General features: G+C 44.9%; 1 protein-coding gene across 1 annotated transcript in view; it reads left to right on the forward strand.

The window, feature by feature from the left end:
• The window catches only part of LOC129817405 (opsin-5-like), a 32,299-nt gene that overhangs the window by 9,932 nt on the left and 5,139 nt on the right, over window positions 1-17,228 (forward strand). Inside the window, exons 2-3 of the mRNA XM_055872602.1 lie at window positions 2,941-3,093; window positions 8,690-8,809. Coding sequence (XP_055728577.1) covers window positions 2,961-3,093; window positions 8,690-8,809 — 253 coding nt within the window. The 5' untranslated portion in view covers window positions 2,941-2,960. The remainder of the gene's footprint in view (window positions 1-2,940; window positions 3,094-8,689; window positions 8,810-17,228) is intronic.

Here is a 17,228-nt window from a genome sequence, read left to right on the forward strand (position 1 = left end):
GAAGACTATGGCAGGGTTAGGTATTTAGAAGACTGTGGCAGGGTTAGGTATTTAGAAGACTATGGCAGGGTTAGGTATTTAGAAGACTATGGCAGGGTTTGGTATTTAGAAGACTATGGCAGGGTTTGGAATTTAGAAGACTGTGGCAGGGTTAGGTATTTAGAAGACTGTGGCAGGGTTAGGTATTTAGAAGACTATGGCAGGGTTTGGAATTTAGAAGACTATGGCAGGGTTAGGTATTTAGAAGACTGTGGCAGGGTTAGGTATTTAGAAGACTATGGCAGGGTTTGGTATTTAGAAGACTATGGCAGGGTTTGGTATTTAGAAGACTATGGCAGGGTTAGGTATTTAGAAGACTATGATAGGGTTAGGTATTTAGAAGACTATGGCAGGGTTAGGTATTTAGAAGACTATGGCAGGGTTAGGTATTTAGAAGACTGTGGCAGGGTTAGGTATTTAGAAGACTATGGCAGGGTTTGGTATTTAGAAGACTATGGCAGGGTTAGGTATTTAGAAGACTATGGCAGGGTTAGGTATTTAGAAGACTATGGCAGGGTTAGGTATTTAGAAGACTGTGGCAGGGTTAGGTATTTAGAAGACTATGGCAGGGTTAGGTATTTAGAAGACTGTGGCAGGGTTAGGTATTTAGAAGACTGTGGCAGGGTTAGGTATTTAGAAGACTGTGGCAGGGTTAGGTATTTAGAAGACTATGGCAGGGTTAGGTATTTAGAAGACTATGGCAGGGTTAGGTATTTAGAAGACTATGGCAGGGTTTGGTATTTAGAAGACCCTGGCAGGGTTAGGTATTTAGAAGACTGTGGCAGGGTTAGGTATTTAGAAGACTATGGCAGGGTTTGGTATTTAGAAGACTATGGCAGGGTTAGGTATTTGGAAGACTATGGCAGTGTTAGGTATTTAGAAGACTATGGCAGGGTTAGGGATTTAGAAGACTATGGCAGGGTTAGGCATTTAGAAGACTATGGCAGGGTTAGGTATTTAGAAGACTATGGCAGGGTTAGGTATTTAGAAGACTATGCCAGGGTTAGGGATTTAGAAGACTATGGCAGGGTTAGGGATTTAGAAGACTATGGCAGGGTTAGGGATTTAGAAGACTATGGCAGGGTTAGGTATTTAGAAGACTATGGCAGGGTTAGGTATTTAGAAGACTGTGGCATGGTTAGGTATTTAGAAGACTGTGGCAGGGTTTTTATCTGGGCTTTGCTCCTTTTGTATTTATTTTCATCATGACAAACTTTCCAGTCCCTGCTGATGACAAGCATACCCATAAAATGATGCTGCCACCACAATACTTGACGTAGGCTATACGCTTTAGGCTACAGATGAAAAAAGGTATGATGAACTTCACAGGGTGGTGAAAGTGCATGGTATGAGTTTGATGCTCCTTTCCAATAAAATGTCAATGGTCTTATTCTGGTGACATGATGATCGATGCTTGGCTGCCATTTGACAAAAAAAATGTTATCTAGCTCTTTTGTCCATAATAATATCATCATGTAGGTCGTCGTCACCGGCCTACTAGCTGCCACTGATCCCTTTTTCCCCTTTTATGTTTATTGGTTTCACCTGTGGGTAGTTTAGGCTGATTGGTTGGGCTTTATTTACCAGCCGGCCCCCCTGCTGGTTGTGCGGGATTATTTTCGATGTACATGTTGTACACGGCTGTATGTCACGTGTGTTTGGGTTTTAATGGACTGTTTAAGTCCCCCTTGTTTGGGGCATTTGTTTTCGTCGGCGTCTGTTCACTGTTGTGGTGAAATAAAGTAACGCTACCCTGAACTCTCTGTTTCCTGCGCCTGACTTCTTCCCCACTACACCCCGGGTGTTAAAGCGTGTGTAGACTTTCAATTAGCTAGGCTAACTGTTTATGTTGGATGTGGTGCAGTGGTTCTGCAGCAAGGCTCTGGATCTATAGCTAGTTTATGGGGTCTGTTAAGATGCTGGTGAGCTTGGATGTTTATGTAGGTGGCCCAGATTAATTATGATTATGGTGATGAAGATAGAGAAAGAGTTGTTGATGATGAAGATAATGATTGATTTGATGTAACAAATGTGAAGAAAAACCATGTTGACAGGTCAGGTTCAAGCCATCAATCTTGTGCCAGGGGTAATTGTTTGCCAACTATTCTTCTCTTTTGAACATTAGCCTGGAGTAAGAATATTTTAACTAAAACACTAAACATTTTTATTTATCAGATTTAGATGTTAATTTAGTCTCTGGCTAAAGTTGTGCTTCTTAGTTTAGATTGAATTTCCAAGAAAGGGTCAGTCTAACCCTTGCTGCTGTTGTGTAGCTTGATTGCACTTTCTAGAAAACAGGTGACAGAAACAAACCTACCTGTCCAGTCTCTCCAGGATTCTGCAATTCTGAGTTCACTTTTTTTTGTTGCAAAATCAACAATTTCCTGCATATCAGAGGAGACTGGTGGGATGCGTTATAGGAGGGGCTGGAATTAATGTAATGGAGTCAAACATGTGGTTTCCATGTGTTTGATGTGTTTGATACCTTCCATTTATTCCATTCCAGCTATTAAAATGAACCGGTCCTCCTTTATCTCCTCCAACCAGCTTCCACTACTGCGAGGGCTTGCAAATTTGACCAATCACTGCGCTATTTCCGCATAAAACAGTCAAACCCATCACCGTAGTATAAAAATAGGGATCACAATTTCAACCTGTCCCCGCACATTTACCGCATAATATGGTTCAGTCAAGCCACGTCAACTAACTTTTTCCCTTGTCAGCGCATTTCTGTGACAAATTGCCATGCAAAATGTCAGAATTGCTGCAGAAAAATATCACCTAAAATCTTTGCAAAATCTTGGAGATCTGAAAGTATGTGTCACCAATACAAATGTATTTCTGACTGTTTCAGTGTGGACACATTGTAATGAACATGTTAATTTTGTTTTGGCTGCCCAGGAAGCGGTTGACACCTAAGCATGGCTCTTACGGGGAATGAGACCTCAGCTTGCCCCGATTATGTCCCCCATTACCTCCTGGTGGGTGATCCATTTGCCTCCAAGCTGTCTAAGGAGGCTGACATCGTGGCTGCCTTCTACATCTGCATCATAGGTAAGTGTCAATAAAGTACAGAGAGGTACACTGCATTGGGAAGTAGTTTCATCAATACACTCCCTCATATCCTCTGCTCCACCATCTCTCTTGAGGCATAGCCTAACCATTCTTCACAATAAGGAGCAATTCTGATTCGATTACGTTTGCATTCAATTCTGATTAATCAAGGTTGTCCATTGACGTAAGAAGATTCAAAATGTATTTGAAAAGGGTTTTGAATAGAAGTCAATAACTCATCCCATACTGTAGAATATGGTGGTGGATCTTTGATGTTATGAGGCTATTTTGCTTCCACCGGTCCTGGGGCCCTTGTTAAGATCAGTTGCATAATCATGAACTTTACCAAGTACTAGGACATTTCAGCCGTAAACCTGGTTGTCTCTGCCAGGAGGCTGAAACATGGCCACAAGTGAATCTTCCATCATGACAATAACCCCAAGCATTCATCAAAATCCACAAAGAAATGATTAATTGACCACAAAATCAACACTTTGCAATGGTCATCTCAGTCTCCGGATTTGAACCCCATTGAAAACCTGTGGTTTGGATTGAAGAGGCCAGTCTATAAACGCAGATGAAGGACATCAAGGATCTGGAGGAATGGTCTAAGATCCCTCCCAATATGTTCTCCAATCTCATAAAACATTTTAGGAAAATGTTCAGTGTAGTTATCCTCTCAAGGGGAGGGTGTTGGAGCATTGAAAATGGGGGATCCAATCATTTTACCCTTGTTTTTTGTGTGTTTGTTTTACTACTTGTTAAACAAATTCTCTTTCTCTGAGCAATAAAATAATATATATTTTCAATTTTTTGAGCAGACAATATAGATCACTATTGTATTATTTATTTTAGAGTATTTTTTGCTCATCTTTATCAAGGGTGCCAATAATGATGAATCCCACTTTGAAAATGCAGCTCTGCATCTGCATTTTAATGTCGACACGATCTTAACCCCCAGAATAGCTTTAGGGATGAAAAATGTGAATTCAAGGAAGTTCCATCTCTTTTGTCCTCATGTTGTCCTCATGTTGGGGTTTTCTGCTGTACAGTGCCTTGCAAAAGTATTCATCCCCCTTGGAATTTTTCCTATTTTGTTGGATTTCAACCTGTAATTTAAAGGGATTTTTATTTGGACTTCATGTAATGGACATGCATAAAATAGTTCAAATTGGTGAAGTGAAATGAAAAAAATTACTTGTTTAAAAAAAATTATACAAAATATAAAACGGAAAAGTGATGCATGCATATGTATTCACCCCCTTTGCTATAAAGCCCCTAAATAAGATCTGGTGCAACCAATTACCTTCAGATGTCACATAGTTAGTTAAACAAACAAATGATCTGTCACATGATCTCAGTGTATATATACACCTGTTCTGAAAGGCCCCAGAGTCTGCAACATCACCAAGCAAGCGGCACCATGAAGACCAAGGAGCTCCCCAAACAGGTCAGGGACAAAGTTGTGGAGAAGTACAGATCAGGGTTGGGTTATAAAAAAATACCAGAAACTTTGAACATCCCACAGAGCACCATTAAATCCATTATAAAAAATGGAGAGAATATGGTATCACAACAAACCTGCCAAGAGAGGGCCACCCATCAAAACTCACGGACCAGGCAAGGAGGGCATTAATCAGAGGGGAAACAAAGAGACCAAAAATAACCCTGAAGGAGCTGCAAAGCTCCACAGTGGAGATTGGAGTATCTGTCCATGGGACCACTTTAAGTCGTACACTCCACAGAGCTGGGCTGTATGGAAGAGTGGCCAGAAGAAAATAAGCAAACACGTTTGGTGTTCCCCAAAAGGCATGTGGGAGACTCCCCAAACATATGAAAGAAGGTACTCTGGTCAGATGAGACTAAAATGTTGCTTTTTGGCCATCAAGAAAACGCTGTCTGGCGCAAACCCAACACCTCTCATCACGTCGAGAACACCATCCCCACAGTGAAGCATGGTGGTGGCAGCATCATGCTGTGGGGATGTTTTTCATCGGCAGGGACTGGGAAACTGGTCAGAATTGAAGGAATGATGGATGGCTCTAAATACAGGGAAATTCTTGAGGGAAACCTGTTTCAGTCTTCCAGAGATTTGAGACTGGGATGGAGGTTCACCTTCCAGCAGAACAATGACCCTAAGCATACTGCTAAAGCAGCAATATCACACAATATCTTGGAATGGCCTAGTTAAAACCCAGACCTCAATCCAATTGAGAATCTGTGGTATGACTTAAAGATCTCTGTACACCAGCGGAACCCATCCAACTTGAAGGAGCTGGAGAAGTTTTGCCTTGAAGAATGGGCAAAAATCCCAGTGGCTAGATGTGCCAAGCTTATAGAGAGACTTGCAGCTGTAATTGCTTCAAAATGTGTCTCCCAAAATTGGTGTGAGTAGTTATGCACACTCAAGTTATCTTTTTTTTTGTCTTATTTCTTGTTTGTTTCATAACATATTTTGCATCTTCAAAATGGTTGGCATGTGTTGTAAATCATATGATACAACCCCCCCCCCCCCCAAAAAAAATATATATTTTAATTCCAGGTTGTAAGGCAAAAAAAATCTGAAAAAATACCAAGGGGGTGAATAGTTTTGCAAGCCACTGTACATGCCTATGCGTATCCATGACTGAACTGTGCATTTACAGTGACTCAAATCAAGTGAGTGGATAAACACAAGAATAGATTGATTAATAGAAAGATACAGTTATGCAAACTATGTCCCTGTGCTATGCTCACCTTTATGTATGTACAGCATTGGGGCAACTCAGGATTTATTTTCCGGTCTGGCAGATTATCTATTTCTCTACTTGAGGCTGTGTACCTGTCACTAATATTTTCCTGTTATTTCATCTCGCGACAACCCTGTGTTCAGATTATTTTTCGTAACAACTCAGTATTTGTATTTTACACTGTGCTGAGCCATTTGCAAACCATGTAATGCCCTTTTTAGTCTAACTAATGTCCTGACCCAACAAACCAATGGCAGTGAAGATGTATCATGCGTGGGTCTCATGCATTTTGATGCGGCTATTCAGTGAGATATATGGATACTGTGGTGTCTGTCTATTAATTGATTAATGTCCTCTCCGAGAGGACACACTCTATAGGCAACCAAATTAATTTAGGATTAATTCGATCCATTCACTGTGTTTGGTGTGTTTTCAGAATGTATATACATGCTTTCACGTGTTTGGTTTAGCTTCTGTTGTTTGAGCGACTTCAAACTCTGCTTGAATTCCTCCATTGAGATCCTAACTTTGTGTCTACGGTATGCTGGTAATTTAACAAAGTGACTGGAATTTTTGGCAATTTGGGTAATTAACAGAAAATCTATGACGATCTTTGTCAACTTTGGTAATTTATTCTTGAATAAGTGTAGAAAAAAATATGAATACATAGTATTAATGTATTATATCTGTGTCCATATTGTCCATGAGTTTCCAGTAGATAGACCATATGATTCAAGAGAAAATAGCCTAATTAATGAAAAAAGCATCTATACAACAATGTCAATTAACTCTGCAAATCTTCCAACTATTCTCTTTTTTTCACAACTGCAACCAGTTTAATGCCAAAACATTGACAACAAATACATATTAACATTGTAAAATAAATAAAACTTTGTAAAAAATATATATGGAGGATATTTGATGCTGAGACAAATGGTATTCACGAAGATGATGATTTATATTTTGGCTAATGTTTTGCATCTTTGTATATATTTATTTGCCATGTGATGAGGCCACATAGGGCCATAGATACTCAAAGTACTCAAAAGTGCCACTAAATGTTTTGTAATATATTACATAAAGTTTCCAGTAATATACTGTACCCTCTCTTTTTGAACCCTAGCTGTGCTTCAGGTTTATGGCGATGGGAAAGAGAGAGAGGCAGGCAGCAGTGAACGGGGACATCCAAGTGTCTTCTACAGAGAGAAAGGAAATGTTTTGACATCAAAGTGATGAGGTTAACAAGGACGTACAGTAAATGACATACAAGATCAGGTCTGCTTGGAATTTCCTGCTGACCTCCCAGTACCACGAAACAAGTTCAGGACATTCAAATGAACATGAGCCAAATACAACATGAGCCAAATACAATCTCACCTTACCAGGAAATGCTTACATGCAAGTCCTTAACCAACAATGCAATGCAGTCCTTAACCAACAATGCAGTTTTAAGAAAATAGAGTTAAGAAAAGATTTACTGAATTAAAAAAATGTATACTAAAAAAAGTAACACAATAATGTTTCTTCATGCTCCATGAAGAATATACAAATATATATATATTTAACTAGGCTAAGTCAGTTAAGAACAAATTCTTATTTACACAGTTGACTTACCAAGGAACAGTGTGTTAACTGCCTTGTTCAGAGGCAGAACTACAGATTTTTATGTTGTCAGCTCAGGGATTTGATCCAGCAACCTTTTGGTTACTTGCCCAACACTCTAACCACTAGACTACCTACCGCCCTGAAATATGTGTATACATCTACATATCCTGTAGATGTATACATATACACATATGAATTATAAATCTATTCAAAATCGAATAAGAACTGGATTTTACTCCAAGATGTTCAGTCCAGATCCTATGCTCACCTTCATCACTGAAAAAACGAACAATCTGAAACCTCATTTCATATTTTTTTCTAATCTGTTTATCATATGATAGAAGTCAAATGAAAGAGATATTTCATTTATCTTTTCTTTGAATTTCTCTCAAATTGCTTTGTATGTGAAGCAGGGTCATTCAGCTGATACAGTCCAGAGTGAATAGGAGAATGAGACACATTCACTTGAGAATGAGCACTAGAGATTCTGCCCTTCATACCATATGCACTCATATCACATAGAATAGAGCATAGGATAATGCCTGTCTACCACTGATTCCAGTCCAGTAAGGGAACAGGGACCATGGAGGAAGCTTAAGCTGTTAGCAGCACACTGATGTTGTTATTGACAAATAAATACAGGTTTGTGAAGGACAGTGAACTGTTGATAAGCAACAACGAAGAGCATCAATAGGAATACAAATAAGTTGTCATGTGTAATTGGAGTCCATTCAATGTGTTGTCACATGTAATTAGCACAACTTGTGTCACACACATAGTGGGTGTGAGGACATGAGTCAAAGCAGAGGTAATAGAGATGACAAATTATTTATTCCTTTCTTTTGTGCATGGAAATCAATTACTTAAAGCATATTGACAATTTCAGACTGAGGGTGGATGTCAAAAACCTTTGTTTTCTTGTGAAAGTGTATGTCAAGTCTTATAAATATTGTAGACAGTAGTCAAAAAGTGTTTTATCAACCCAAACATGTATGTATACTGTCTTTGCATTTACCCACAACCCAGCTGTCTTTTTTAACTTGACAGTAGGGCATGCATCATTATCATGTATCAAGGCTCTAGAGATAAACACACACAGGGCAAAATCTCACATATTAATAGGGATATTATTACAACATTATAATTAAACCAATTGTGCCATAGGCCTAAGTATGTAAATGAACTAACTTGTAGGTACACCCTGTCATGTTGCATTTTTACAACTTGTCATGCATTCCTCTTGTCCTCTCTTTTCTCTGCAGGGATCCTGTCTGCCACAGGAAATGGCTATGTTATATACATGACCATCAAACGCAAGACAAAGCTAAGGCCGCCTGAGCTCATGACAGTTAACTTAGCCATCTTTGACTTTGGCATATCAGGTAAACTATTCTGCAGTCTTTTCATAAAGTATGTCCATTTACAGTGTCTCTGCACAGAACATTGTAAGGTGGATTAGTCCCGTGTATTCTGTGTATTTCAATTCAGAACCGCATGTATATGAACAATGTTAGCGAGGCATTAACATTCTCGGTAGTACATCCTGACACATGGAAATGGTTGTCATGGTTGGAAGAAGATGAAGGGGTTGAATATAATGACAACAAAGAAAGAGAAATGGGTAGAGAGAACCACAGAGTTGTTTTAAAATCATAGACATCATACAACTGACATCATTGTTTGAAGTCTCATCATCTGATCCCAGGTCTGTCCACACCTAATATCCCAGTCTCTCTCTGTCTGAATCACCATTGTTGAATTATATTACATTGATATTTCATTGTTGTGTGTGGAGTGCCTAATTACACTCCTGTCTCTCTTTCAGAACAATTGATGCATCAATTCCTTGTAAATTAATATTAATGTAACAGGCCAATATTTCTCTCAGTCATTTACCTTGTTAGGCATGTTTGAAAACTCAATATTCAAGAATGCTAAATTGTGGCTAAACCTGAAATTGGCCCTTTATCGCCACCCTATGGATATTAGAGGAACAGCATCACGATAACGCCAAAGTTACTCTACATGGCCTGTTGATCACAATACATCGACAGACTAGGCCTTTGATGTACAAGAGATTTAGTTCCTTTGCAAACAGTCATCTTAGTTAAGAAATGTGGTTTAAAAAATAACATTTATTGTGAATATTTTAGCACCTCCTAGCTGTGACCCAGCCGGAAGCAGAATTCACAACAGTGTGTCGCTCTGTCTCAGAACAAGTTCTGGCCAGCTCTCTCTGTGCCTCATACAACCACAGGATTCTCACTTGTTTATCTGTGTCTGGGCCGACTACGTCCCTCTGTATGAGACGCTTGTATTGCTCTCTAGGATTAGAACCATTGTCCACAGAAGACAACAGGCATGATCAATTTGTGTCTGCCAGATTTGCATCTTGGGAATATCAGAGGTCCAGAATGTTCCAGAATTACCTAGAATGGCCCAGAAGGTCCAGAATGGTTGAAGTCAATTTTGTTTGGTAGCCGTTTTACCCTGATACTGTAGAAGTCATGAACTGAGACAAAGAGTATATTGTTAACTATGAGAGTTGGTGGAGAGTACAGCTTTACTTGCTGGACCTCTGTGGCATCAGACTGGTGCAGTGAGGATGACTCTTCACACAATGATGGGAACGATATAGGGCACTGGTAAACACTATTTATTATCAGCTTTTCTGTCACATGCTTTGCCTCAGGATTGTTAATATACTGCATCTGTTTCAAGCAGACCACCATAGTCCCTGTGCCCAAGAACACTAAGGCAACCTGCCCAAATGACTACAGACCAATAGCACTTATGTCCGTAGCCATGAAGTTTTTTGAAAGGCTGGTAATGGCTCACATTAACACCATTATCCCAGAAACCCTACACCCACTCCAATTTGCCTACAGCCCAAACAGATCCACAAATGATGCAATCTATATTGCACTCCACACTGCCCTTTCCCACCCGGACAAAAGGAACACCTACATGAGAATGCTATTAATTGACTACAGCTCAGCGTTCAACACCATAGTACCCTCAAAGCTCATCACTAAGCTAAAGATCCTGGGACTAAACTCCTCCCTCCTGGACTTCCTGACGGGCTGCCCCTAGGTGGTGAGGGTAGGTAGCAACACATCCGCCACGCTGATCCTCAACACTGGAGCCCCTCAGGGGTGCGTGCTCAGTCCCCTCCTGTACTCCCTGTTCACCCACGACTGCATGGCCAGGTACGACTCCACCACCATCATTAAGTTTGCCGATGACACAACAGTGGTAGACCTGATCACCGACACCGACCTGATCACCGACAACGATGAGACAGCCTATAGGGAAGAGGTCAGAGACCTGGCCGGGTGGTGCCAGAATAACAACCTATCCCTCAACGTAATCAAGACAATGGAGATGGTTGTGGACTACAGGAAAAGGAGGACCGAACACGCCCCATTCTCATCGACGGGGCTGTAGTGAAGCAGGTTGAGAGCTTCAAGTTCCTTGGTGTCCACATCACCAACAAACTACAATGGTCCAAACACACCAAGACAGTCGTGAAGAGGGCACGACAAAGTCTATTCCCCCTCAGGAAACTAAAAAGATTTGTCATGGGTTCTCAGATCCTCAAAAGGTTCTACAGCTGCAACATCGAGAGCATCCTGACTGGTTGCATCATTGCCTGGTACGGCAACTGCTCGGCCTCCGACTGCAAGGCACTACAGAGGGTAGTGCATACAGCCCAGTACATCACTGGGGCTAAGCTGTCTGCCATCCAGGACCTCTACACCAGGCGGTGTCAGAGGAAGGCCCTAAAAATTTCCAAAGACCCCAGCCACCCCAGTCATAGACTGTTCTCTCTGCTACCGCATGACAAGCGGTACTGGAGCGCCAAGTCTAGGACCAAAAGGCTTCTCAACAGCTTTTACCCCTAAGCCATAAGACTTCTGAACAGGTAATCAAATGGCTACCCGGACTACTGGCATTGTCCCACCTCCCAACCCCTCTTTTACGTTGCTGCTACTCTCTTTTTGTCATATATGCATAGTCACTTTAACTATACATTCATGTACATACTACCTCAATTAGCCCGACTAATCGGTGCACCCGCACATTGGCTACCCGGACTATCTGCATTGTGTCCCGCCACCCACCACCCGCTAACTCCTCTTTTACACTACTGCCATTCTCTGTTTATCATATATGCATAGTCACTTTAACCATACCTACACGTACATACAGTTGAAGTCGGAAGTTTACATACACTTAGGTTGGAGTCATTAAAACTTGTTTTTCAACCACTCCACAAATTTCTTGTTAACAAACCTTCGTTTTGGCAAGTCGGTTAGGACATCTACTTTGTGCATGACACGAGTCATTTTTCCAACAATTGTTTACAGACAGATTATTTCACTTATAATTCACTGTATCACAATTCCAGTGGGTCAGAAGTTTGCATACACTAAGTTGACTGTGCCTTGAAACAGCTTGGAAAATTCCAGAAAAGGATGTCATGGCTTTAGAAGCTTCTGATAGGCTAACTTACATAATTTGAGACAATTGGAGGTGTACCTGTGGATGTATTTCAAGCTCTACCTTCAAACTCAGTGCCTCTTTGCTTGACATCATGGGGAAATCTAAAGAAATCAGACAAGACCTCAGGGAAAAAATTGTAGACCTCCACAAGTCTGGTTATCCTTGGAAACAATTTCCAAACGCCCGAAGGTACCACGTTCATCTGTACAAACAATAGTATGCAAGGATTAACACCATGGGACCACGCAGCTGCCATTCCGCTCAGAAAGGAGACGCATTCTGTCTCCTAGAGATGAACGTACTTTGGTGCGAAAAGTGCAAATCAAGCCAAGGACAACAGCAAAGGACCTTGTGAAGATGCAGGTTGAAACAGGTACAAAAGTGTCTATATCCACAGCAAAACAAGTCCTATATCGACATAACCTGATAGGCCGCTCAGCAAGGAAGAAGACACTGCTCCAAAACTGCCATAAAAAGCCAGACTATGGTTTGCAACTGAACATGGGGACAAAGATCGTACCTTTTGGAGAAATGTCCTCTGGTCTGATGAAACAAAAATAGAACCGTTTGGCCATAATGACCATCGTTATGTTTGGAGGAGAAAGGGGGAGGCTTGCAAGCTGAAGAACACCATCCCAACCGTGAAGCACGGGTGTGGCAGCATCAGGTTGTGGGGGTGCTTTGCTGCAGGAGGGACTGGTGCACTTCACAAAATAGATGGCATCTTGTGGATGGAAAATGGTGTGGATATATTGAAGCAACATCTCAAGACATCAGTCAGGAAGTTAAAGTTTGGTCGCAAATGGGTCTTACAAATGGACAATGACCCCAAGCATACTTCCAAAGTTGTGGCAAAATGGCTTAAGGACAACAAAGTCAAGGTATTGGAGTGGCCAGCACAAACCCTGACCTCAATCCCATAGAAAATCTGTGGGCAGAACTGAAAAAGCGTGTGCGAGCAAGAAGGCCTACAAACCTGACACAGTTACACCAGCTCTGTCAGGAGAAATGGGCCAAAATTCACCCAATTTATTGTGGGAAGCTTGTGGAAGGCTACAGCAACGTTTGACCCAAGTTAAGCAATTTAAAGGCAATGCTACCAAATACTAATTGAGTGTATGTAATCTTCTGACCCACTGGGAATGGGATGAAAGAAATAAAAGCTGAAATAAATCATTCTCTCTACTATTATTCTGACAATTCACATTCTTAAAATAAAGTGGTAATCCTAACTGACCTTAGACAGGGAATATTTACTATGATTAAATGTCAGTAATTGTGGAAAACTGATTTTAAATGTATTTGGCTAAGGTGTATGTAAACTTCCGACTTCAACCGTACTACTTCAATTAGCCCGACTAACCGGTGCCTGTATATAGCCTCACTACTTTTATAGTCTCGCTACTGTATATAGCCTCGCTGCTGTTATTTTCAACTGTCTTTTTACTGTTGTTTTTATTTCTTTACTTATCTATTGTTCACCTAATACCTATTATTTACTTAAAAGTTGCACTTTTTGTTAGGGCCTGTAAGCATTTCACTGTAAGGTCTACAACTGTTGTATTTGGCGCACGTGACAAATAACCTTTGATTTTATTTGATCATTGAGGGATCAGAAAAACAGCACTTGTTTTCTGTGAAGTGGATGAAGATGATGGTTTTCATTGTGATTCTCATACATTCTCCTGACTACTACATTACTGTACATGCATACTATACAGTACCAGTCATAGTTTGGATGCACCTGCTCATTCAAGGGTATTTCTTTATTCTATTTTCTACATTGTAGAATAATACTGAAGACATTAAAACGTTGAAATAACACATGGAATCATGTAGTAACCCAAAAAAGTGTTAAACAAATCAAAATATATTTTAAATGTGATATTCTTCAAAGTAGCCACTTGTAAAGGCAGTCAATGTTGTTCTCCCCCTTAGACGAGAAGGAGCATGGATAGGACCAAGATGCGGATTGAGGGAAATAAGCCATCTTTTAATGAAAAAACAGCAAACAAGACACTACAAACTACAAAACAACAAACGTGACTAACCTTCAACTGTCCTGTGAGGACACAGGAACAAACACCCACAAAACACCAGTGAAACCCTGGCTGCCTTTGTATGACTCTCAATTAGAGACAAACAATACACACCTGTCTCTAATTGAGAATCATACCAGGCCGAACACAAAACCCCACATAGAAATACAAACATAGACAAACCCACCCAACTCACGCCCTGACCAACTAAAATGAATACAAAACAAAGGAAAACAGGTCAGGAACGTGACAGAACCCCCCCCTTAAGGTGCGAACTCCGGGCGCACCAGCACAAAGTCTAGGGGAGGGTCTGGGTGGGCGTCTGTCCACGGTGGCGGCTCTGGCGGTGGACGAGGTCCCCACCCCACCATAATCAATCCCCGCTTCTTTATCCCCCTCCCAATGACCACCCTCCCACTAACCCCACCTAAATGAAGGGGCAGCACCGGGATAAGGGGCAGCACCGGGATAAGGGGCAGCACCGGGACAAGGGGCAGCACCGGGACAAGGGGCAGCACCGGGACAAGGGGCAGCACCGGGACAAGGGGCAGCACCGGGACAAGGGGCAGCACCGGGACAAGGGGCAGCACCGGGACAAGGGGCAGCACCGGGACAAGGGGCAGCACCGGGACAAGGGGCAGCACCGGGACAAGGGGCAGCACCGGGACAAGGGGCAGCACCGGGACAAGGGGCAGCACCGGGACAAGGGGCAGCACCGGGACAAGGGGCAGCACCGGGACAAGGGGCAGCACCGGGACAAGGGGCAGCACCGGGACAAGGGGCAGCACCGGGACAAGGGGCAGCACCGGGACAAGGGGCAGCACCGGGACAAGGGGCAGCACCGGGACAAGGGGCAGCACCGGGACAAGGGGCGGCAGGTCCTGGCTGAGGGACTCCGGCAGGTCCTGGCTGAGGGACTCCGGCAGGTCCTGGCTGAGGGACTCCGGCAGGTCCTGGCTGAGGGACTCCGGCAGGTCCTGGCTGAGGGACTCCGGCAGGTCCTGGCTGAGGGACTCCGGCAGGTCCTGGCTGAGGGACTCCGGCAGGTCCTGGCTGAGGGACTCCGGCAGGTCCTGGCTGAGGGACTCCGGCAGGTCCTGGCTGAGGGACTCCGGCAGGTCCTGGCTGAGGGACTCCGGCAGGTCCTGGCTGAGGGACTCCGGCAGGTCCTGGCTGAGGGACTCCGGCAGGTCCTGGCTGAGGGACTCCGGCAGGTCCTGGCTGAGGGACTCCGGCAGGTCCTGGCTGAGGGACTCCGGCAGGTCCTGGCTGAGGGACTCCGGCAGGTCCTGGCTGAGGGACTCCGGCAGGTCCTGGCTGAGGGACTCCGGCAGGTCCTGGCTGAGGGACTCCGGCAGGTCCTGGCTGAGGGACTCCGGCAGGTCCTGGCTGAGGGACTCCGGCAGGTCCTGGCTGAGGGACTCCGGCAGGTCCTGGCTGAGGGACTCCGGCAGGTCCTGGCTGAGGGACTCCGGCAGGTCCGGGCTGAGGGACTCCGGCAGGTCCGGGCGTAGGGACTCCGACCGGTCCGGGCGTAGGGACTCCGACCGGTCCGGGCGTAGGGACTCCGACCGGTCCGGGCGTAGGGACTCCGACCGGTCCGGGCGTAGGGACTCCGGCAGGTCCTGGCTGAGGGACTCCGGCAGGTCCTGGCTGAGGGACTCCGGCAGGTCCTGGCTGGACGGCTCCGGCAGGTCCTGGCTGGACGGCTCCGGCAGGTCCTGGCTGGACGGCTCCGGCAGGTCCTGGCTGGACGGCTCCGGCAGGTCCTGGCAGGACGGCTCTGGCAGGTCCTGGCAGGACGGCTCTGGCTGGTCATGGCAGGACGGCTCTGGCTGGTCATGGCAGGACGGCTCTGGCTGGTCATGGCAGGACGGCTCTGGCTGGTCATGGCAGGACGGCTCTGGCTGGTCATGGCAGGACGGCTCTGGCGCTAGGCAGACGGCAGACTCTGGCCGGCTGAGACGCACTATAGGCCTGGTGCGTGGTACCGGAACTGGAGGCACCGGGCCGTGGGCACGCACCTCAGAGCGAGTGCGGGGAACAGGAACTGGGCACACTGGACTCTCGTGGCGCACTCTAGGCCTGGTGCGTAGTACCGGAACTGGAGGTACCGGGCTGAGGGCACGCACCTCAGGGCGAGTGCGGGGAGAAGGAACAGTGCGTCCAGGGCTCTGGAGACGCACAGGAGGCTTGGTGCGTGGTGCCGGAACTGGAGGCACCGGGCTGGAGACACGCACCATAGGAAGAGTACGTGGAAGAGGAACAGGGCTCTGGAGATGCACTGGAAGCCTGGTGCGTGGTGTAGGCACTGGTGGTACTGAGCTGGGGTGGGAAGGTGGCGCCGGATATACCGGACCGTGAAGGAGGACACGTGCTCTTGAGCACCGAGCCTCCCCAACCTTACCAGGTTGAATGGACCCCGTAGCCCTGCCAGTGCGGCGAGGTGGAATAGCCCGCACTGGGCTATGCAGGCGAACCGGGGACACCACCTGTAAGGCTGGTGCCATGTACACCGGCCCGAGGAGACGTACTGGAGACCAGATACGTTGGGCCGGCTTCATGGCACTCGGCTCGATGCCCAACCTAGCCCTCCCAGTGCGGCAAGGTGGAATAGCCCGCACTGGGCTAAGCACGCGTACTGGGGACACCGTGCGCTTTACCGCATAACACGGTGTCTGACCAGTACGACGCCCTCTTACTCCACGGCAAGCCCGGGGAGTTGGCTCAGGTATCCAACCCGGCTTCGCCACACTCCCCTTTAGCCTCCCCCCAAGAAATTTTTGGGTGAGCCTCTCGGGCTTCCGTGCTAGCCGCGTACCCTCATACCTGCGCTCCTGGGCTGTGGCTGCCTTCTTCTCCTCCCGAGAGCGGCGATTCTCTCCCACCTTAGCCCAGGGTCCTTCTCCATTGAAAATTTGCTCCCAACTCCATTCCTCTTCTCTCCATTGCTTTAGTTCTTGTTCTCTCTCCTCAATCCGCTTGGTCCTGTTGTGGTGGGTGTTTCTGTAAAGGCAGTCAATGTTGTTCTCCCCCTTAGACGAGAAGGAGCATGGATAGGACCAAGATGCGGATTGAGGGAAATAAGCCATCTTTTAATGAAAAAACAGCAAACAAGACACTACAAACTACAAAACAACAAACGTGACTAACCTTCAACTGTCCTGTGAGGACACAGGAACAAACACCCACAAAACACCAGTGAAACCCTGGCTGCCTTTGTATGACTCTCAATTAGAGACAAACAATACACACC

This window comes from Salvelinus fontinalis, chromosome 20, assembly GCF_029448725.1.
Source record: "Salvelinus fontinalis isolate EN_2023a chromosome 20, ASM2944872v1, whole genome shotgun sequence".
Classification (NCBI taxonomy): Eukaryota; Metazoa; Chordata; class Actinopteri; order Salmoniformes; family Salmonidae; genus Salvelinus; species Salvelinus fontinalis.